The sequence below is a fragment of the Oryx dammah genome, unplaced genomic scaffold (genome assembly GCF_014754425.2).
Source record: "Oryx dammah isolate SB20612 unplaced genomic scaffold, SCBI_Odam_1.1 HiC_scaffold_25, whole genome shotgun sequence".
Lineage (NCBI taxonomy): Eukaryota > Metazoa > Chordata > Mammalia > Artiodactyla > Bovidae > Oryx > Oryx dammah.
In genome coordinates this window covers 68,157,106-68,180,479 of record NW_024070209.1, presented here as the reverse complement: position 1 = coordinate 68,180,479, position 23,374 = coordinate 68,157,106, and the positions used below count along the sequence as shown (strand labels likewise).

Sequence of the window (23,374 nt, the reverse complement as noted above, 5' to 3'; positions counted from 1 at the left end):
TGACAGAACTAGCCAGATTGTGAAGCAGCAAACACATCATCATAAATAGCATTCGAGCGGACACTGGATGACTGCTATCTATCAAAAGAGCTGTAGAAAGGATTCCATGAATGGGAAGAAAGGCTAGAGCACACCACGAAGAATCATGAGAGGTACTGTGAACATTAGCACATCTGATGGGCTCTGTTCAGAGAGAGAGAGATCTCATCCCCTTTGAGAACACCAAGGGTGTACCCGGCTCCAAGTTCTCCTGGGCTGGTGCAGGGAGATCCCACCTCAAACTCGACTCCAAAGACCCTCATGGGATCCCAGGACTGAGTCCCAGGCAGGATATTTGGTTTGTAGGAGCTGGGGTTTTCTGCTTTGTTTGCAGTTTCCAATCTGGCCCCCATATGGCAGGAGATGGATTTTTCTGATGGATTTCTTTACACGGCCCGGTTTGGGAGAACAGATGCCATTGGTCAGGCCAACAGCCATAAATTTCTGGGAAATGACTCTTGGTGACTGAAGAAGAAAGCCATAAAGCAGCCTGGAGGTAGGGACGGGAGAAAACAATGGCAGAGGACAATGCATGGCATTACCACTGAATGCCAGGAGAGCCCCATGGATCATTCTCCTGGCTCGCACCACTGCCCCGGGGGGGTGACTGTGCCAAACATGCTCCCTGGTGTCCAGAGAGGGGGAAGGGGCCCTGACATCCCAGACTCTTCCTCTTCCTCTCCTCTGGTTTATTCATCAAATAGTTACTGAAACCTCCTTCGCGGAAGGCACCATCGGAGCTCACCAAGAACAAACAGACCAAGTCCCTGCCTTGTACAGCTTACATACTGGTCATCTCTTAGGTCCCACCTGCTGGAGGGAAGGAACAGTAACTAACATGGACTGTGTCCATACGGTGCCCGGAGCTTTTACAGACGTACCTGCGTGGATTTCCACAACAACCCCCACGCACCCGTGTGTTACACTTCTAACACATGAGGAAACTGGAGGCTCAGTCAGTGTCATCAGCAAGACGGAATGGGCCTCTGACTACTTTCTCCTGTATCTGTATATGGCAGTCCTATGCCACTGTGGCCACAACTGGCAATCTGTTTGCACAGTTCTAGAGCCTGGAACCCCGCTCCTCCATCCCCTTCACTTTGCATCACTTTGCAAGAAAAGGTAAGGGCCAGTTGCCTCCAGAGCTTCTGTAGCAGTCACCCAGTTCTTATTGTTCAGTCACTCAGTCCAGTCCAACTCTTTGCAACCCCATGGACTGCAGCACGTCAGGCTTCCCTGTCCTTCACTATCCCCTGGAACTTGCTCAGACTCATGTCCCTTGAGTAAGTGATGCCAACCATCTCATCCTCTGTCACCTTCTCACCCTCAATCTTTCCCAGCATCAGGGTCTTTTCCAGTGTGTTGGCTCTTCGCATCAGATGGCCAAAGTATTGGAGCTTCAGCTTCTGCATCAGTCCGTCCAGTCAATATTCAGACCCTCCTCATTAACCCAGGCTATACCCCTAGAGCAGCCAACAGATGTGATCCAGATGTTAGTGGCAGTGCTTTCAATCTTCCTCATACTTTTATCCCCAGTCTCCTTCCAACTCTAAATTTCCAAAGTTCAGCACTCCTAGCTCAGGTCTGCCCCCAGACCGCCCTCGGACTTGGCGCTCTTCCTTGGTCCTTCTGGCTTTTGCATCTCAACTTCTCCCTAAGGGTCCCCTGGGCATGTTTCCCTGGTCCTCAGCATCCACGTGGCCCCATGGAAAAACAATCTCCTTTCCTCTCCACTTCCAGCAACCACTCCTCTGATGCCCCACCTGGTCTTCCCCCAAAGGAGTGACCTGCTGCCCCTCTCCATGGCCCTCATCACAGGCCCAGGTGATCCAAGGACACAGAGACCCCTGGCCAGGCCCCAAGACGCAGAACCAGCAACTCACCGAAGTTCTCCCCGCCCCAGATGTCCATGTCCGTGTCGTATTTCCCCAGGTAGTAGAACCAGGATTTGTCCATCACAAAGAGCCCTCCAGCTATGATGGGAGTCCTGTGCAGTTGGAAGGAAAAGAGAGAGGGTCAGTCAAGGGAGGGGGACCACGGTCATGTTCTTCTGCCCTTTCAATCCTGACGCTGAGGCTATATTCTTCCCGTTTCTGCTCCTCTTCAGAAAGACCCACACATGGTGCACTTACCCCAAACAGGAACACGCTCTGGGACTTTTCCCATTGACTGTAAATCTACTGACCCTGCAGACAGGCTAATTCGCTCATCTGCACACCTCCTGTGGGGTGGGGGTGGGGGTTCTGAATTTGCTCAGTCCATCCTTCCCTGCCTCTCTCACAGGCCCTGCCCAGCGGGGCTCTCCTGGGAGCCCTGCAAACAGAGGGCAGGGACTGTGGGCCACTGACTGGGCACAGAAGATGGGCTGGGGCAGCAGTGTGAACGGCACATCTGTTTCTTGAGACTGGTCTCTCTCCCCTCCCACCCCTTTCCCCTTCTGCTACAGGTTGAATTGTATGCCCTGAAAAATGTGTTGGGATCTTAACCCCCAGTGGGCTTCCCAGGTAGTGAAAGTGGTAAAGAACTCGCCTGCCAATGCAGGAGATATGGGTTCAATCCCTGGGTCAGGAAGATCCCCCTGGACCCCAGGAGGAAAGCATGGCAACCCACTCCAGTATTCTTGCCTGGAGAATCCCATGGACAGAGGAAGCTGGTGGGCTATACAGTCCACGGGGTCGCAAAGAGTCGGACACGCCTGGAGCAACTTAGCGTGGATGCAACCCCCAATACCTCAGAATGTGACCTTATTTGGAGAAAAGGTCTTCACAGAGGTGATAAAGCTAAAATGAGGTCATGGGGCTAGTCCCAATCCAATAGGACTGGTGTCCTTAAAAAAGGAGATACTAGCCGCAGAGACAGACATTCACAGAAAGAAGATGAGGTGAGGAGACACAGAGAGAAAGTGGCCCTCTGCAAGGCCAGGATGGGGTCCAGCATGTCCCTCAGGAGGACGTCACCCTGCTGATACCTCAAACTTGGACTTCTGGTCTCCAGAACTCAAGACAGTGCATTTCTATGGTTTAAGCCACGCAGCCTGTGGCGCTCTGCTGCAGCAGCCTTCATCTTCATTCTCTTTCCTTGGGGGCCCCTCCCTACCTCCCCTCTCCTTGACTGCTGAGAGAGATTCCAAAGAAGCTACTTGGAAAGGAAAGGGCTGCAGAATCCAGTCAAACAACCCAATGAGCACAAGGACGGGTATCTGGGCTAGGAGTAGAGGGCGAGCCCCTGGGACTGCCCCTCATTCAGTGGGTCCAGACAGAGAAGGGAGCTTCATGTCAAACAGTCAGTTGATACGGAGCAGATCAGAAGCTCAGTCTCCCGACGCCACGACATCCTACTGTCCTCTGATGACTGGAAACACTTGTCCTCTGATGAGCAGAGATATTCCCACAGGAAGAGAACCGGCCCCGAGAACCCCACCCCTGGGACAGAGAAGGGAAACCAGGGCCACCCTGTCCTTGCCTCGGCCTACCGCTACATCAAGTGACTTTGGGAGTGTAGCGAGTCCCCAAGGCACTGCTGTGCTGCATGGCCCTCAGGATGCCCAGAAGGTTCTGCTCTCCCTCGAGGAACAAGGGCACTATCTGGTGTGCCACGTAGCTCCCATCTCCCTCTCAGCATCACTCCAGATCGTGAGGGCTGGAGGAGGGAGGAGGGGCCAGCTGGTGCTTCTGACAGAGTTTCCTCTGCAGGGTTCTCCCAATCTCCACTGTCCGTCTGTCACCACTCAGTTCTTCACAGCCCTTTAGGTCTCTATTTGACTTAAGTTAGTTCATTGAAAGGGCTTCCCTGGTGGCCCAGATGGTAAACAATCTGCCTGCAATGCGGATGACCCAGGTTCGATCCTTGGGTTGGAAAGATCCCCTGGAGAAGGGAATGACAACCCACTCCAGTATTCTTGCCTGGAGAATTCCTTGGACAGAAAAGTCTAGCAGGCTACAGTCCATGGGGTGGCATAGAGTCAGACATGACTGAGCAACTTACACACACACAGTTCAATGAGAATGATCAGACATTTATTCTATGCAGGCCCCGAGATGCAGAGGTGTCCCCAAGGAGCCCAGGGCATCTCTGCATTTCTCCAGAAGGAGCAATTCTAGTTCCCTGGTCTTCTCGCCACATCCTCAAGCAATTGCTGGCCTCCTGAGGTCCCACTGGAGACAGATAAGTTTTGGCTTGGAGGTTCCCAGCAGACCTGGGACACAGGTACTCTCCAGTGTTAGGAATATCAAAGCCACACTCATGATGCTGAGACCATTACATGGATGGCCAAGCCCTCAGATGGGCCCGAACCCCAGGCAGCCATCCAGCCACTGTGCTGTGCGTCACAGTGGGGGCTGGCTAAGAATGTAGATCAGGACAGGGCCATCTACAGCACCACACAAGCAGCCCAGCACTGACGCCCCTGTGGTGTTCTCACACGGGACACAGCAGTCATGTGTGTGAGCACGCAGCAGTGGCCACGCCTTGACAGCAGCCCCTACCCACAGCAATGGCTGATGACCCTCCTGGGCTGAATCCTGACATCCAGGACCTGGAGGCTGAGGAACCTTCTTTCCCCTTGCCAGAGGCTCAAATGGGACCACGTGGAACCCTCCAACATTTAGCAGGAAGTGTAAGTACATCAAGGCTTCCCAGGTGGTGCCAGTGGTAAAGAGCCCACCTTAGGAGTTCATAAGAGACATAAGAAACACAGGTTTGATCCCTGGGTTGGGAAGATCCCCTGGAGGAGTGCATGGTAACCCACTCCAGTATTCTTGCCTGGAGAGTCCCATGGACAGAGGAGTCTGATGGGTTATGGTCCATAGTGTCGCAAAGAGTTGGACACGACTAAAGCAACTTAGCGCACATGCATGTAAGCACACCATGGCAGATGTGAACGATGCTGAACCAGTCCTCAGCACAGGCCTCTACCAGCCCCCATCCCTCCAGCAGAAATCTCCACGAGGACAGAAACCTCCTAAAATAAGGGCAAAAAGTGGTGCTAGCCTGGCAAAAGGTCCTCTTGGTTTCCGGCCAATCTTATGAGCCTCTCCTGTGGACAGCTTCCCTATAGCACGTGACAGAGGGAAGGGCCAAGTGGTAATGAATCTTCCCACCTCACCCTTGCCCTGACTCACCTAATGGGCTCAGTGGGGTCCAGGCGTCGAGCCTTCTGCTCTGGTGTGAGCTGCTCCCACTGGAAATGCAGGCTCCAGTCGAACCCTGAAACACAGCATCCACATGGTTGACTCAGTCTCTCTGATGTACCTGCAAAGCTTGCTCATTCGGGTTCATGAACATATCCAGTTTCCGAGGTGGTCCTGGGGTAAGAGGTCTCACCCAGGCTGGTTGGCAACAGAGCTGCCTGATTTCCCTTCCACGGCTTCTTCTCTTTCTCCAGCCCCTCCTGCCTCTCTGAGGCTTCTCTGCTGGGTGGACTTAGGGAAGAAGGGCAGAGGATACAGAGTGGGAGTTGAGAGACCCTAAGAGTGGTACCCAAGGGGGACATGATGGACAGTTCCAGAGTGCGGCCCTTGGCCATGAGTCTTGGGAGTGGGAGGCGTAAGCAGGAGGTCTGTGAGGGGTTGAATCACCCCCGATCAGTCTTTGGGAGACAGTGCTCAGCCCTGGGCACAACTGTGGTGGGCCTCAAGGAGAGAGAGGCACCCAGTGCTGAGGTGTCAGAACAATGCAGGCCCTACAGGGTGGGGTGGAGGGGGGCCCTGCTTCCTTCCCATCCTCAGGCCCTGGGGTGACCTGCCCCTTCTCTGATACTTCCATGCATAGTCCCCGTGGTCAGGGCCACCCTGCAGCTACTGACATTACAGGATGCAGGACTGGAGGCTCCAGAAAAACCACTAGGAGACCTTTCCTCTCTCCCCCTTGGCAACAATGACTAGGAGGAAAAAGTCCCTCTGGACGAGGGCATTGGCTGGCCCCACTCACCCCCTCTGAGCTCTGAGGCTGACTCAATGTAGTTGAAGGTGTCCAGGTGAATAATGTCAATCACAGGGCACACCACCCGCGTGTAGTCCTGGAAAACAGAAGGCCCTCACTCAGATGGTGGCATCAGGGAGGCAGGCCTGGGATGGAGGGGCGGGGTGGGGGAGGCCCGGAGACTGGTTTCAGGGCCTTGAGCAAGCACTTCCCTCTCTGCATTTCAACATTTCTCATGTATAAAGTGGGCCATCAGACACTTTCCTTTACTCCTGAGCGCCTTCTCGTGGCCATCTAGGCATGGTGGGGACACGAGGAGGATGGCTAGAGTGTGCTGCTCACTGAGGAAAGGGACATCAGGAAGAAGGGGGCCCTTCAGTGTCACGGGGCTCTCAGGAGGCAGTGGACACAGTCAGCTGGGAAGGTGACCTCAACAGCTCCCCTCACAGTGGGAATTTCCCAGTACTTAACTTTCTATGCCTGTGGTTCATGGGCAAGTTGAGAATAGTGTCTCCAGAGATTCTTAACTTCACTTGTCACCTGTGATACTCGAATCTGTAACTTCCGCCCCGATATTGCCCCTCACTTCCTGACTCAGCAGATCTAGTACACCAGCCGCCCCTCCATGCGGATTCACAAAGCACCGCAGGGGCGCCTTCACCAGCCTCCCCGCACACGTTCCCTCCCTTGGTTCCCTACTTCTGTCAACACGTCCCCCTTCCTCTCCAGCACTAACTTAAGAAGCCCCACCTCTGCCCATCAACTGGATCAACCCTGCTGACTGTAACTCTAAAACCGCTCTTCTGAATGGAACCTCTCTCTTATCCCCTCACCCCTGGAGTACAGGCAATGGCAATGAACTCCCGGCCCTCCCCCTCCCCCCTTCTCCCCCCTTCCCCTGTCATTCTACAGGTGGCTGACACACTTGACTTTCAAATCTCACTCTGCAGCTCAACAGCTAAAAACCTGAACTGCCTTGAAAATAAGGTTCAAACTCCTTAGCCCAGCATCCAAGACCATCAATAATAGGCCGAATCTAGTTTCTGCTGGGTTTCCCAGGTGGCTCAGTGGTAAAGAATCCACCTGCCACACTGTGGGAGATGCGGGTTCAATCTCTGGGTCTGGAAGATCCCCTGGAGAAGGAAATGGCAATGCACTCCAGTATTCTTGCCTGGGAAATCCCATGGACGGAGGAGCTTGGCGGGCTACAGTCCATGGGGTTACAAAACAGTCTACCACAATTTAGCAACTAAACAATAATCTAGCTTTCCAGCCTCATCACTTGCTCTTTCCCCCAGGCTACCCTGCTGATAAGCATCAAAGTCATCAAGGGGATAGTTTCAAAATCTGCAAGACAAATCTGTTGGTTGTCAGGGGCCATCAAGGCATTACATGTAGTTTTAAAAGGTTCCTTACTGCTGGGTGAACACTCCAAAACTGATGTGGAGGAGGGGAACCTGGGCCCCAAGGGCAGGATGAATGAGAGTCCAGGAGCTGGGAGGAGAACAGGCCTGGACCAGCCAGGCAGTACCACTTTTCCAGTCCTCTGCCCCCGCCTGTCCTGGTCAGCATGGGCAAGCACTTCTGTTTCTCTTGCAGCGATTTAATTTCCTGGTTCAATCTCTCCCCTAAATGAGGCTGTCTTCTTATTTTAAGCTCAGAATCACTGAGTACCTGCCTTGATGTTCACAGACTTAATCTAGCCTCAGTCTCCATACAGGACTCATTCCGACGGTGACAAGGTGCCTTTGAAGCCAACTGGCTCCCGTGGAAGGAAATGCTCATTTTCAGTGCATCGCTTCCCTCTCTGTGCACAGATGCTTCCAGCACAGTCAGTGCCGTATCTGACTGGCTGCCACAGTGCTCTGGGGCCACTGCCATCGTGTGTCCAGGTGTGTATACACACTGCATGCACACACAGCCACCCCTACTCACACCACTACAGAGACACAACCCACTCCTGACCTGAAATCTGAAATGTTCTCAGAAGTTCAGAGACTGACTTTCCTCTGTGGGTCTGACAAAGTCCTCTTTTTGCCTTTGTCTGCTGAGTTTGGCCTCTGCAGCTTCACCGAATCCTCAGGTAGGCCCTTGTGCAGCAAAGGACTGACCTAAAGATATGCTTAGCCCTTGCCTTAGCCCTTACCCAATCCCTGAGATGTATCTTCTAAGCCCTTGACTTGTTCTGCTTATAAGTGTCTCTGTTTACCTGGGAGCCCTGGGCTATCTCAGACTCTGCTGACAAGGAGATTTGTGGTGAGAGCCTTGGGGCATGTGGTACCAACTCAATTTAACCTCTGGAGGGGCATGGAGACCGTGGCAGTGATCAGTCACGTCTACACAGCTGACCTCCAATAAAAACCCTGGACACCAAGGCTGAGGTGGGCTTCCCTGTTTGGCAGTTCTCTGTGCGTGTTGCCACACGTCCTGGCGGCAGGAAGCAAGTGCTGCCCACACACCAGTTCTAGGATGATCACGCCTGGAAGTCTCCCTATGCACCTTTTCCTGGTGCTGATTTTAATCCATATCCTTTTGTGGTAATACACAGTAACCATGTGTATCTAGTGAATTATTGAACATGAGGGTGGTCTTAGAAACCCCAAACTGGAATCTTGTTTTGTTTTTTTTAAAACTTTCTCCTCAATATTTGGAAAGTGAAATGCAAAATAAAATGCTGGTTGCTTACTCTGGCCACAGACTTCCCCAGAAGCCACCCATGGGCACAGCCTCTAGGGCTATGACAGGCTCTTGGGTACTCTCCTATGAGTTCTGAGGGTTTCTGCATGCATGCGTGCCAAGTCGCTTCAGTCATGTCCGACTCTTTGTGACCCTATGAACCGTAACCTGTCACGGGGTTCTCCAGTGATATCTGAGGATGCATGATCATGCATCTCCAATGCATGAAAGTGAAAAGTGAAAGTGAAGTCGCTCAGTCGTGTCCGACTCTTCGAGACGCCATGGACTGCAGCCCACCAGGCTCCTCCATCCATGGGATTTTCCAGGCAAGAAGACTGGAGTAAGCCGCCAGGGAATTCCCACCTTCAGGGAATCTTCCAACCCAGGGATCAAACTTGCATCTCTTACATCTCCTGCATTGGCAGGCAGGTTCTTTACCACTAGCGCCACCTGAGAAGCTCTCTCAGAGCATTTCTATCCTTCTATTATTCCCATCACAACTTAGCTGCAGCAACTTCTTGGTTCAGACACAATGGAGGGCCAGTTAGGCAGAGAGGGATGTTTGGGGCTAAGTGATGTGTGGAGCCAAGACCTTAAGAGGGGGCTGCAGGGGATATTAGACATGACCTCTTAAAGCCAGGACACAAGCTTCTTGAATGACCTTTGGGGTCTCATCTGCTCCATTTTTGCATTCCTCAGCAGCCCCTGCCTACCCCCCAGTCCAGAGCCTGCTGGGCAGCAGGTGTTCATTTGGCACTGGGTAAAAGAGGGCAGCTATGAACTCCCTCTGAGGACACTGTCAGTGGCTAGAGACAGAGCAGGTGGGCCAATTATGGCTGAGCAACATGGCCTTGCCTTCTGTAGGCTCAGAGATGGATGCTGCTGCTGCTGCTGCTAAGTCACTTCAGTCATGTCCCACACTGTGCGACCCCATAGAGGGCAGCCCATCAGGCTCCCCCATCCCTGAGATTCTCCAAGCAAGAACACTGGAGTGGGTTGCCATTTCCTTCTCCAATGCATGAAAGTGAAAAGTGAAAGTGAAGTCGCTCAGTCGTGTCTGACTCTTCGAGACGCCATGGACTGCAGCCTACCAGGCTCCTCTGTCCATGGGATTTTCCAGGCAAGAGTATTGGAGTGGGGTGCCATTGCCTTCTCCAGAGATAGATGTACTCTCCATAAAGATGCCCAGATCCCCACAGGCTCCCGCCTGTGTGCCTAGGTGGCTGTATCTTCAAGGCTAGATCCACAGGTAAGCTCCAGCAGCATCTGGTGGAATGCCTGACAGATCCTGAACAAGGCCCCGCCCTCTCCCCCACACAAATCCAAGCCCACCTCCCACCCCCACTGAGAGCCAATGGCCATCAATCACCCCTCCAGTTATGTCTCTTCTTTCTCCACCATAATTAAAACCACATTGTGAATGGGCAGTCAAGAGACTTCCAGAGATGACCGTTCACTCACTGCACCCACCAGCATTATTAGAGCACCTACTATGGGTTAGGGACTGTGGTTGGCACAAAGATGATTAAGACCCTGCTGTCTGGGGAAAGTAGTGCACAGGAGAGCAGAGGATGACAGTGTGGGGTCTCTGTTAGCCTGGAGGGAGGGATGGGGGAGCAGGAGCAGGGCCAGAGACCTGGGTTCCTATTCTGGTTCTGCCATGCAGAATACATTTGACCTTAAAGCAAAGCAGCAACTCTGAGGAGCTCTGCTTCTTCATCTATGAAGCAAAAACAATCTATAATTTGCAAAACTATCCTGCCATCCTCACAGGGCTTTTGGAAGAAAACAAGAGAGGAAAGCATGGGAAAGGGCTTTGAAGCTTATGTAAGCCATTATTTATATCAACTTGCCAAATGCTATTGGGATGGAAATTTCTTAAAAGTTTTTTTTTTCCTACTAAAGGAATATGTAGATAAGGAGAAGAGGGAAGAAGACTCTGTTTAAAGAAACCCAACAATGTGGTGCTTGGTTCAAGTATCATCAAGTAATTGAAGAGAAGGAAGGGAAATCAAGGAGATTTTCCATGTGGAAAACACCAGCTGAGGACAGCTTCTGACAGCTCAAGCCCAGCCTCTCTCTTATCTCTATTTTCGAAAATCCCAAACTCCAATTACAGCTGAAAATTTCCACTTGCACTCACAAGATCAAATCATGTCTTACTCTGAGATAAGACACATCCAAAGACATGGAAACAGAGGCTGACACACACCCACACTCCCCATCCGGAAAGGGGTGTCTCAGTAGAACCGTTTCATCAAGAGGCGGGGTCTGTGTAGGGACCACAGTCAGGGTTTGTCTGAGCAATCCTCCACGATGAAAGCGTTAGGTCAGACAGCGATGGGGACTGGGAGCTTGGCCCTGGGAGCTGAGCTCACTCTTGGGGCTGTATGACTTGTACAGGAGGACGGCTGTGCAGGTGAAGCTGGCAGGGAGGCACAAGAGGACATTTTTCAAAGAGGGCTTCTGAGGTGGACTCAGAGCCACAGGGAAGGGAAGGGCCTCCAGGTTCATTAAGGCTGCCTGAGGATGGCATCCTGCAGGGACCCATCAGCTTGGAGGTCCCTACAGATCCCACGCTGAATCACTACCAACCCAGGAATTCCACTCCTTGGTATGTCCCCTAAAGAACTGAAAGCAGGTACTCAGGGGAAAACTTGCACATGAATGTTTGCAGCAGCGTTATTCACAATAGTGAGAAGGCAGAAACAACCCAAATGTCCATTAGTAGATAAGTGGATAAATAAAATGCAATATACACTGTGCTGTGATATAATAAGAAATATATTTGGCCTTTGTTCCTCTTAAAACTCTTGGAAGTTCTTGACTAATTGGGGTGACAGGAGGGACTTCCCTGGTGACTCAGAAGCTAAAGAATCTGCCTGCAGGAGACCTGGATTTGATCCTTGGGTTGGGAATATCCCCTGGAGAAGGGAATGGCAACCCCCTCAGTATTCTTGCCTGAGGACTTTCAGCAAGCTACAGAAATCCAGACAGAAGCTACAGTTCATGGGGTCGCCAAGAGTCGGACTGAGCAGCTAACACTTTCACTTTCACTTGAGGTGACAGGAACATCTTTTCTTCTCATAATGAGCCTCTTTAATTATATCTAAGTTTATACTAATGAGGTGACTCTCTGAAGATGGAGGCTGGTTTCTAGAGGAACCAGCCCTGTGATTAAAGGGCTAGAAACTTCAGCCCCACCCCCAGTCCTCTCACATTTCTTTGGCCATTGACCTCCCCTCTTTCCACCCCCAAGGAGAGGAGAGACTGAGCTTAACTAGTAAAGAAGTCTTCGTAACAACCCTAAACAACATGGTTGGAAGAGCTTCTGGATTGGGGAACTTAAGCAGGATGTGGATTCCTTTTATGTGCTCCATCCCCAATTCTTCCTCAAAACCCTGCCCAAAACAAGTGCTCAGTAAATACCTGTTCATTAATTTACAGTCAGGAAGCAAGCACATTTTCCTCCTATTCCAAATGTGTCACTTCCCACTGCATCTAGTTTCTTGTTATCATTCCAAACACTGAGCACCTTACTCTAGGCTCACCAGGAGGTGACTGGTGCCCTCTTGGGGTTTTGCAATCTGTTAGAAGAGGCAGAGAGCTAAACCCAGAAAAGGAAATTGTGGGGCCAAATGGACAAGTCTTTCTGGGAGTAATCCTAGCTGGCCACACAGTCAGAAAAGGCTTCCTGGAGGAGAGGAGACATGGATGAGGCCCTGGAGAGCAAGGGGCGGTGAAGAGGAAGGGAAGGGCATCCAGGACAGGAAGGGCTTGGTGGGAGACGAAGCACTGGGAATGTCAGGGCACAGTCAGCGGGAGAGAACAGTCCAACTTCGGAAGAGTATTAGACCCGGGAGGCTGGCTGCATTTACAGACGAAGCACAAGGGAGGTGAGAGGGTAACAGGCAAGAAGGCCAGGGGTCTCCAAATGGAGAAAATAGCCTGCAAGTGTCAGACATTTTTATCTCCCTTAAGCGGCAGGAAGAAACAAACTAGCAATATTTTTTTCCTTCTCTATACAAATTTAAAAGGAGGTTTCTCTTAAAACTCTGTGTTGCCATAATGACACCTGGTTTCACTTGAAGTTAACCAATGCCTTTTTCTTATGGAAATGTTTATCTTAAGCTATGCTAATGTACTCTACATTTACCCCAAACTCTATCTTCAAGTAGGTTCCGCCTTTTGGGCAGAACCTACTTGATAAACCAGTATGTTATACTCTGATATTGTTCCTCTAATCTATATAAATGACACTATTTTTATGGTGCTCTGCCCTTCTTCAAGATTCAAGTTAATCCTTTTATGGCCCAAGATGAACCATTTGAAACCAAGATTATCCCAAAATACATCTTATGGGTGAGGGGCCTGGTGCCATTCTAAGTTTTGAGACATTCCTTTCTTTCATTAACAGACTGCTAGTGACTATATAACATCCAGCTGAAGACTAGCAGGAGGGTACTCTTTCTGCCCCCTTCTGATGCCTATGTCAGAAGCTTTCTCTATCTCCTTTATACTTTAATAAAACTTTGTTACACAAAAGCTCTGAGTGATCAAGCCTCATCTCTGGCCCCAGATTAAATTCTTCTCCTCCGGGGGCCAAAAATCCCAGCATCGTAATTCAACAATAACCTTTCAGAGGGAGAGCTCGGAAGGGCCTCCAGTGCCTGGTGAGGCCCCTCGATAGACTGGTCTGCTCATAACCTACCATGTCTCCATCCAGACCTCTTCACCATCACACGTGTATAGGAGCCCTCCCAACTTTAGGGAAAGTGGCCATGGGATAGGTGGTAACATCCAGGCTCATGTGTGAGAACTCTGTACATCCAGCTAGGTTCTCTCATCGGATGAACAAAGTTGGAAAGGATTTCTTAGTATTCTGAGCAGTTCACGTGTCTCAATTCTTCCATTGCCTGACACTGTCACTTTGCAGGTAGGAGTCAAGGAGTCACCTCGAAGAGCGAGAAGGGAAATAACCACAGCACAAAGCACAAAGGAGATGCTGTTGAGGTGACACTGACGGTCTCAGGGTTAGTGGTACCAGCTAGGGAATATCAGTCCAAGTAATATCATTGTCCCCAAAGCCGTACCCTCATCTGTGAAATGGATATGTTAAAAAATACCTGGCCTCCCACTTCTCAGAGCAGCTGCAGAGTCAGTAACTCAGGGGGAAAATGAGCAGCATGAATGCCAGTCACAGACACTGGCATCTAAAAATGCAGGGCTTTCTGTAGATAGGGGTGGAGGGTGGAGAGATTTCGGGGGATATAAAATATTGATGGGAGAATTAAAAAAATTTTTTTTTCACTTTCAAGAGGAATAAGAGACACAGAGAGAGGAAGCAGACAGAATTCTAGAATAACATAAGGGCAGACAGAGGCAAGGAATTCAGGTCTCTTGGCATCCAGCCCCCTGTGTCTTGGTCTTTGGGTGAAAGTGACATGGCTGGAGGTACAATGGGAGCCTCAGGAACTGGGTGACGAGGCCCTGTTAATTCTTCTGCCTCCTTTTCACAAATGGCACGCATCAGGGCTCCCTTTCTGGAACCTTCTAACATCTGGGAAAAATTGATTCGGGCCGTTCTCTTGCCCAGGAAGCTGTGTGCGTCATTTTCCAGGCCTGCGGTAGGTGACACTGTGAGGTAAAGAAGACATCCTGGGCTTTGTTCTATCACTGTCTGCTACTTGACCCCAGGCAGGCCGCTCTCCCTCAATCTCTTCATCTGTAAAATGGGCACTGCTATCTGCCCCCCGCTCCACTTCCCAAGGGACTGTGGGTGCATATGAAGTGCTGAGTTGGAGAAAGGGGGACACGGAGCACGCCTCGCTCACCTCTTTGACCCTGTGCAGCAGGGGCTGGAGCCAGTCCCTGTTCACTTCACAGTGGCTGTCGAGGAAAGTCAGGGTGGTGCCCTGGGCGATGTCAGCACCTCGGATCCGGGACCGCACCAAACCTGCAGGAGGGTCAGTCTGCCAAGGGAGTGCCCCTGTCGCTCCATCGTCCAAGGAGACCACCCCGAACACATACCCAAACATGTCCCCACTCCCTGCCCCGGGCCCACTCAACAGTGCAGACCTACCTTGCCGCTCATTATTGCGTAAGCACTTCACCTTGGGCAGTTTGATGAGCTGTTTGCAGTCCTCGGCTACAAAGACAAGAGGTCACGTGATTGAGCGCCTGGGTCTGGAGGTGAACCAGCAGAATAGGTGAGGCACCCTGCCTCTCGTCCCCACCCCCAACAACACTGCCTGTCCTGACTCCAGGGTACTGTGGGCTTTGGAAGGTGCTGACTGACCATGGCTAGCCACATACAGTATGGCCCAGTCTCTGCAAAGTGGCTGTAATGGACCTCTGGAGAAGGTAGTCACACATTGGCACTTGCATACTTGCTAGAACACTGCCAGGTGGTCACCTGGGGACAGTTCTCCTTTTCTATAGCTTATTTGAAGCATGAGGTGGGAATCTAGTTCACTTTGGTAGGGTTTAGGAAAAAGATGCTGAGCTGCCGGAGAATGGATGAGACAAACTATGGCGTTTCCTTTCGGCTCACGGACTCAATACAGGAGACCCTATTTATCAGGGTATCTCTCCAGTATATCCATCAAGCAGAGCTGGTTCAACTCTCCATGTGGGGGAAATGTGTGGGGCCAAGCAAGAGACCCATCCTGGGCATTCAGCCCGGGTTGTCCTGGCTTGCCTGCCTGCCCCAGCACTCTTTTGCCTCACCAATTCTTGGCTCTGAACTCCATTATCATAAGTTGTGGTTTTGCGCCGCTGGTTTTACCAACCTTTAGTTTCTCTGCTTGGTTCTGGACTCTACGGAGTGGCCACAAAGACTTACAGGGGCTTCCTCAGAGTCAGGTACTGCTCTAAGCACTTACGTGTATCAACACATTTATATCCATATAAACCATACACATGTTATTGTTATCTCCATTTTATATGGAAACCGATGCATATAGAGACCAATAAGTTGCCCAAGGAACATAGCTAGTAAGTGAGCCAGTGACAGGTCTAGAATTTGAAGCCAGGCAGCTGGCTCCAGAGGTGATGCTCTAACCACTGAAGCTGTTCTGCTTCTAAGTAAATTCAGCAGTGTTCCCAATCTCCAGCCTGAGTACCAGCTACCTCCCGACACGGTGAGTGGTTCCCTGCCTCCAACCCCTTCCACACTGGGGAAGGGAGATCAGATCACTGAGTTTCTGAACTCAAGTCCAATCTGATCACCCTGAATCTGGTACACGAGCCACTTGTGCATAACTCCCAAGCTCCTAAGGCTATGTTAGGCATGTGGGTTTCCAGCCTTCCAACAATAGACCCCTGTGTGGTAGTGGCTCCTACGTCAAACTTTCAGCATCGGGGCTGGTGCGGGAAGACTCCACTCCCTTGGGACTCAGAGCTGTCCCCAGAGGCCATCACCTGCTTCCCCTGGTTCATCACTAAGAGGCAGTTCTGGATGTGGCTGACTGCCTGCAGTGGCACCCAGGCTGTGACGACAGCTCTTGAACAGGAATCAGCACTACCTGATTCCTACACACCTAAGCACTACATACCTGAAGTGTAACAACACTTCTGCAATGATTGTACCTGTCAAACTGAACACACAGGCATCTGAAAACTCCCGCACGCTTTTCTCGGGGAAAGTGGACTTGGACTGTGAGCTTGGGTGGGACCCAGGTTCTTGGGCAGGATAGCTAAGAGGTGGGTAATGACCAGCGGTTGGAAAGTTGGAAGGCAGCTGCTCACTGTGTCATGGCCAAGTGATGGGATGTACCAAAGACAGAGCCCCCTCATCCCCGCAAGTCCTGCCATAGGAATGAGAGGAAGAGGGAAGACCTTGGCTCATGCTGGTGGATTATCAGAGCACAGGAGTCGGAATCTCTATTCACGGGTATTGCTTCAGGGCTTGGGGTCTCTTTGAAGGTGCAGTGTCTCTTCAAGTCCAGGAATGCACCAACAGGTTGGAGGCAGTGAGATGCATGCATACACATACCAACCCCTTATACACAACCAAGTGTGTATAAGTCGCTTCAGTCGTGTCTGACTCTTTGCGACCGTACGAACTGTAGCCCACCAACCTCCTCTATCCATGGGATTCTCCAAGCAAGAATATTGGAGTGGATTGCCATACCTTCCTCCAGGGGATCTTCCCAACCCAGGGATCGAACACATTTTATGCCTCCTGCATTGGCAGGTGGGTTCTTTATCACTAGCGCCACCTGGGAAGCCCACCGACCCCATTAAGAACCTACAATTCAGATCTGGTTGGGTCCTCAAAGACTCATAGCGGAGGACCTGAGACACTGTTTCCCAAACGTAAGGTTCATGGACTTCTTGACTCGCAGGGACACTCAATGTCCTCCACACCTACTACAGACCCAGGCTTTCCTCGATCCCCAGGGAACCTGCAGGTTCACCTTCGCCCACAACGCAGAGCCTGGGAACAGACACTTGCGTCCACAGTCCAGGACAACAGTGGTACTTACGGTCATTGCTGAAGTCATCCACTAATATGATTTCCTGGATGAGATTCATAGGAGTGCGGTTTAATATGCTGTGAGATGGAAAGAGGAAAGATCACTGTGACTTCTAGAGTCAAATCTACGTATCAACCTGAGCTTTAAGTAGACGCCATTGTATCTGAAGAATAAAGACTCCAAGCAACCCAAAAACTTGTCCAGTCACATGCTCACCTTTGAGCCACTGGGATATAACTCTGCGTTGTCTTGGTGAATATCACCAGCACCCACCTAGCACCCAGAGCTCCACAGCCACCCTCAACAACCCTCCCTCTCCCCGAAATCCTGAATCACACCAGTGACCCAGAATGTGCTGGTTCTCCTTGAAAATATCACTCAGATCACCTTCACCTCTTATGCCTCCATTCTGGTTCAGCCTCTTTTGCCTGTTTTTTTTTAAACACATATTTTTTAAAAATTTATTGATTGATTTTTGGCTGTGCTGGGTCTCCTTCGCTGCAGGCAGGCCTTCTCTAGGTGTGAGGATCAGGGGCTACTTTTCCTTCTGGTGCACAGCCTCACATTACAGTGGCTGCTCTTGCGGAACATGAGCTCTAGGGTGCCGCAGGTTCAGTAGTTGCAGCGCATGGGCTTAGTTGCTCAGTAGCATGTGGGATTCTCCCAGACCAGGGATTCGAACCTGCATCCCCTGCACTGGCAGCCTGATTCTTAACCACTGGACCGCCAGGGAACAGACCACTGCCTGTTTATTCTGCAGCAGCCTGACCTGCTACCAGGCCATCCTCCTGTGACTTTCAGAGTGAGCTGTCTGAAGCACAGATCTGTTCTTCAATCGTGCGACTTCCCTCACTAACGCAAATAGAGAAGTTGGCAAAAAAGGCTCCCCACGATCTACACCCCAAACCCTCAGCATGCTCTTCAAGGCCTTTCCCAGTCTGGAGCCAGCCCCCTTTCCAGCCTCCTCACGCCCAGTGCCTTTGTCTGGAGACATCCTGCGTCTTACAACTGAGGCCCCTTCCCCCACTGCTGTCACAGCGTGAGATGCCCCTCGTCTGTCACAAGGACCCATTCAAATGTCACTTCCTCTCTAACAGCTTTCCAATCCGCTTAGTGAGAATGAATTGCTTCCTCCTCCCGGATCCCTCAGCCGTTTGTATCTGAAGGTTCCTGCATCTCCCACGGCGACCTGACTCTGAGGGCTGGTCTCCTGGCCCCTCCCAGGGGCAGTGGCCTCGTCAAGCTACTCTCTGTATTGCCAGAGTGCAGCTGCACCTTAGCCCATGACCGTCCCCTCCAAGGACGTTTAGTGCACACCTACTTTGTGCTAGGCACTGCGTACATGATGCGGACCGAGGGAGACGTGAACCCGACCCTCAGCAGCTGTGGTCTAGGAGCTACTTACTACAAGCTGTGTGAACCTGGCCAGGTTACTTTCCTGCTCTGTGCAGTAAAGTATTCCTATCCGTGAAACGGGAATAATAAGAGTAGTATCCATCATTTATAGGGCTGTAGGAAGAAGTAAAGGGAACGTTTCTAAAGCATTCAGCACAGCGTATGCTGATAACAGTGATAAAATGCTCTAACAATTATTTATTACTTTTTTCTGGATCAGTGGTGATTTTTGAACTGACTTCATCTCCCTTCCTGAGCTGGGAATCTGTTGCCTCCAGGCAAGACTAGGTTTCTGTGTTTATTCTGAGTCTCAGTCCTGACTGAGATGGCTGCATCCTGCTTCTCTAAACACACCAAACCGTGTGGTTCCTCGGAAACACTCCTGGGCCATGCCACCTGCCACAGGACACCCAGAGCCCCATGTGTAGTGGGGAGGGGTTCAGATAGGCCCGGCAGAAGCGCTCACCAAGCCCTGTTTCTGGTGAGCCGTCCTTTCAAAGCAAGATGCAGAGACTTCCCAGGAGGAGAACTTCCCCTGGAGCTACCTTTATTTATGAAGCCTTAATTCTCACCATGGCAACTAGAGTGAGGTGGAGAGAGGAACCCCAACCCCAGCCCCTGAGCCCACTGCTGCTGGGAGGTGAACACCCCGAGAGCAGGAGGTGGTGCGAGGGGAACCTCACCAACATCATCGAAAGCAAACATGCCAAACTCAACAACCAGCCCTCCAATCAGAGGGTAGGGGGAGAGGGAGGCAGAGAGAGAAGGAAAACTTGCTGGAAGAATACCCTCTAATGAGGTTTGATTACAGCTGTAGCTTCTCACGCGATTTGCATCCCCCTCCCCCTGAATCCCTGCCCACTCTTTGAAATTCAAGAGTTCTCTTCTGTGAACATCAAAAGGTAAATCGCGTGCAGCTCTGCGCTGGTTGAACTGAGAGATGATTAGCGAATAAAAAATGTCCAGAGTGTAAAAAAGGAAAAAAAAAAAAAGAACGAAATCGTCAGCAGTAAGTGCTAATTAGACTATTTCCTGGTAACACCTGGCTGGTTTTTGCTCCTCTAAACAGAGCAATTGGAGTGATGGGGGGGGTGGTGGTGTGTGCCGAAAAAGTGGCTCGGGGCTGGGAAGAACTGAATGGCAGGGGCTTTGGGCGCCTGGGGTGGCTGGAGAAGGAGAAAGGTCAAATCCAGCCCCGGGGCCCTGGCTTGGGTCCCCAGATGGTCCCCCTGGGTCCTCTCTTCTGCACACCCTACCCTCATCCCTGCCACCCAGACCCTGGGGGCTTACACCTCCCTCCCTCCTTTGGTCTCACCAGTTCTCTGCCAGGACACCTCACCAGCCCCTCTGCAGCCAAGCCAGCCCTCCCTTCTCTCCAGGGCCCAGTTTTTCCCTTGCTTCAACCCCACTCTGGCTGTTCTGTGCCCTTTCCTTTCACAATCTCACAGGGAAGTGGGTGCTCGTCTCACGGGCACATCCCGGTCACGCTGGAACCTGGGAATTATCCAGGAAATGAGTTTCCTATCCACAGCTCACTCTCTGCCAGAAGGTAGCTGCCCGCAGGGTCTACACCTCTACCCATTGCACCCTAACCACAGCTCCCCCCGCCCTAGCCCCGCAAGAGGCGGCTGGTTACGGCAGCGTGGGAGGCCATGCGGCCTCCACTGTCTACGACTGTGTGATCCTGAGCGGGACGCCAGGCAGCTCCCAGCCTTCATTTCCATCTGTAATTACATTTTCCTTGTAAAGGCAGGCGATATTAATACTTGACCTACTTCACAGGCTTTTGTGTGTATGAAATGAGGAAATGTATTTGAAATTGCTTTCTGAACCGCACGGGGCTCTATGCAGGCAGCGTTTATCAGACGCTCCATAAATGCCAGCTGAATGAAGACCTGAGGCTGGCTGACAGTTGAGTTTAGTCATTCTGGAGTCAGGCCGTCTTGGGTTCAAGTGCTGTGTCTGTGTATCTGCCATTCACTAGCTGGAGACCTTCAGGAAGTATGGAACCACCAGCATAAGCGCCTCAGCCGCAGGAAACACAGGAAACGAGCTTAGCACCCTGCCTGGCACGCAGCAACCGCTCTTGGAATCTGGGGCTTGATAATTGTGACGATACTGTCTCTCTGGTGGCTCAGATGGTAAAGAATCTCCCTGCAGTGCAGGAGATCCAAGTCCAATCCCTGGGTCAGGAAGATCCTCTGGAGTGGGAAATAGTAACCCACCCCAGTATTCTTGCCTGGAGAATCCCAATGGACAGAGGAGCCTGGCGGGCCACAGTTCGTGGGTCGCAAAGAGTCAGACACAACTGAGCAACCAAAATTTCACACTTCACTTCTGGTTCTCAACGTGTGATCCTGGAGCTAGCACAGCCTCAGTGTCACCTGGGGACTTGTTAGAAACGCAAATTCCTACTCTAGATGTATTCAGTTGGAATATCTGGGGGTGGGGCCCAGGAAACTGTGTTTTGACAAGCCCTCCAGGGGATTCTGATGTCCACTCAAGCTTGGGAGCCATGGCATTAGAATCCTACTGTCTCCCTGGGCTGGAGGTGCCTCATGGCACATGCTGTCACCTGTCCAGGCTCACTCTGTGCCAGGCATTGTTCCAAGGCCTTTAACCACCTGAACTCCTTCACTCCTCGCCACAGTCATCTGAGGCTATTATTAACAGTATTCCTGTTGTGCAGAAAAGGAAACTGAGGCAGAGAGGTGAAGAGGTGCCCAGATGTCACACAGCTGGTAAGGACAGAGTGGGAATATCTGGCCCCAGCATCCAATTTCTTCACCACTTTAATCTGAGAGACTGCTCCTCTAAATCTAGATTATTATGAAAAGCCACAGGGAGGAGAATCAAGATATAAACTGGCCATGTTCCAGAGACCCCATGGAAAGCAGGGGGCAGGAGGAGGCTCCAAAAGGAAAGAGGAGGCCCTAAGTCTCAAATATATACAAGGACTCGTGGCAGCAGCAGTCAAGAGAAACTGCTGTTCAGGGCTTTTCTCTGTCCTTAAGTGAGAAAAGTGCCCGAACTCATCAAGACCGTGACTCTCTCCCTCCCCCCATTGCCCACCCCATCGTGCCTCTGCCTGGCTCTGAGTGCCCCCGTGTGCACCTTCGCAGCCCCCTCCCCTGGCTAATGCAGGAACTTGGGCAGGGATGGGCAGAGGGACCAAGGCCTGGCCAGGTGCTGGGTGGGAGGAACCAGAGGGCAACTCAGTCCTCCCCACCCAGGTCCTCAAGCATCTTTCCCTTGCCAGAGCCTGGCAGCAAAGCCATCCACATTCTAGAGAACTAAAGATGAAAAATGGGCTTCCCTGGTGGCTAAGATGGTAAAGAATCTGCCTACAATGCGGGAGACGGAGGTTCGATCCCTGGGATTTGGAAGATCTCCTGGAGAAGGGAATGCCTACCTACACCAGGTTCTTGCCTGGAGAATTCCAGGGACAGAGGAACCTGGTGAGCTACAGTCCACGGGGTTGCATGACTGAGCAACTCACTCACTCGAAGATGAAAAACACCTTAGAAAAGATTCTTCCATCAATGACAAAAGTCAGACAAGAAGTGCTCTTCATTCAATTCCCTCCCAGTGGCTAGTGATTTATCTGTGTGACAGAACAGGGAATACAAGGGAAGTATGGATTCCCAAAGCAAGTGACACCTGGCCATGGAAGTTCCCAGAAGTAATCTTCCTCGCCTCCACCCCTAAAAGTCACTTCCACTCTGCCCACAGATGATGTTTTAAGACCATCTGATCACACCTGGCTCTTGGGCCCCCATTCCGCAGTTTTCATGGACCACAGGGTCTGAGGAGGGAGGCTGGCTCACACTGAAGCTCCGGAGAGGCAGAAAAGAGGTCCTGGGCTCGGCCAGCAAGGCACCCAGCAGAGTGTGGTGTAGCGTCTGGCAGGTCATGAGGCCTTCTGAAAAGTATGCCCTCCCCATCCAGAGTGCAGGGCACCAGGGCCTCCGAGGAGGCCCTCCTTCAGGCTGGTGGACAGAGACACTGGGGCAGACCCCTACTGCCCCGGATTCCCCCCAGGAAGCCAGAAACCTGAGTCCTGGCTCTTGCACTTCCCAGCTCTGTGGCCTTGGCCTCCATTCGCTATGTGCACCCTGACTTCACAGACCCTGATGGGGCTTCAAATGAAGTGCGAGATGGAATGTGTTCTGTGGACCATAAAACTCAGCATTAATATTAACATATTAATATTGTTATCATAAAGTATCATTATTACTATTATAAAGAGCTGGAGGAACAGCAGGAAGAAAAAGAGAAATACGTCTTAGAGCTGAAAGGGATGAGTCTGGGGGCAGTGCCTGAAGTGCCCCCGAGAACATAAACACAGTAAGGAAACATGGGGGGTCGGGGTCCTCACATTATAACAGCCCCCAAATGTTCCAGGGTAATGTCCCCTTGTGGGAAATGTGACAGAACTTGAAACATGAACGGTACTTTTATCATCATCAAGAACCAATGTGGCTAACAACATGCCCAAGGTCACAAAGCTAGGAAATGGTAGGGTGGGGACTGGACACAGGTCTTCAGATCCCAGGTGGTGTGCCCCTTTAAAAGTGCTCCAGAGCCATACAGACCCAGGAATGGCTGCTCTCGGCCAGCACAGTTCTCAGTCTTTTATCCCAATTAATCAGGGCAGCTCTAAGCTGTAGGACTGATCCGGATGCAACAGGGAGGGTAGGTAAGACATGAAGAGGATACAGGCCTTCAGCAACAGTTCACTGAGGATTACGTCTGGGAAAATGCATTAAGTGTAAGAGTTGAGATACGCAGAGAAGGAGCCCAGAAGAGATCCCTGAGGGAGTGTGAGTGTGTGTGTGTACTGAGCGGGATGGGGGTGCGTGGCC

At 51.4% G+C, this 23,374-nt stretch overlaps 1 protein-coding gene across 2 annotated transcripts in view; it reads right to left on the bottom strand.

The window, feature by feature from the left end:
* GALNT14 (polypeptide N-acetylgalactosaminyltransferase 14) overlaps positions 1-23,374 on the bottom strand; it is a 220,255-nt gene that overhangs the window by 28,244 nt on the left and 168,637 nt on the right. For both annotated transcript variants that reach the window (XM_040224143.1, XM_040224145.1), the window contains exons 4-9: positions 17,124-17,191; positions 14,717-14,782; positions 14,469-14,590; positions 5,968-6,055; positions 5,160-5,244; positions 1,923-2,026 (exon numbers count right to left, since the gene is read on the bottom strand). In XM_040224143.1, the coding sequence (XP_040080077.1) occupies positions 1,923-2,026; positions 5,160-5,244; positions 5,968-6,055; positions 14,469-14,590; positions 14,717-14,782; positions 17,124-17,191 (533 nt within the window). The remainder of the gene's footprint in view (positions 1-1,922; positions 2,027-5,159; positions 5,245-5,967; positions 6,056-14,468; positions 14,591-14,716; positions 14,783-17,123; positions 17,192-23,374) is intronic.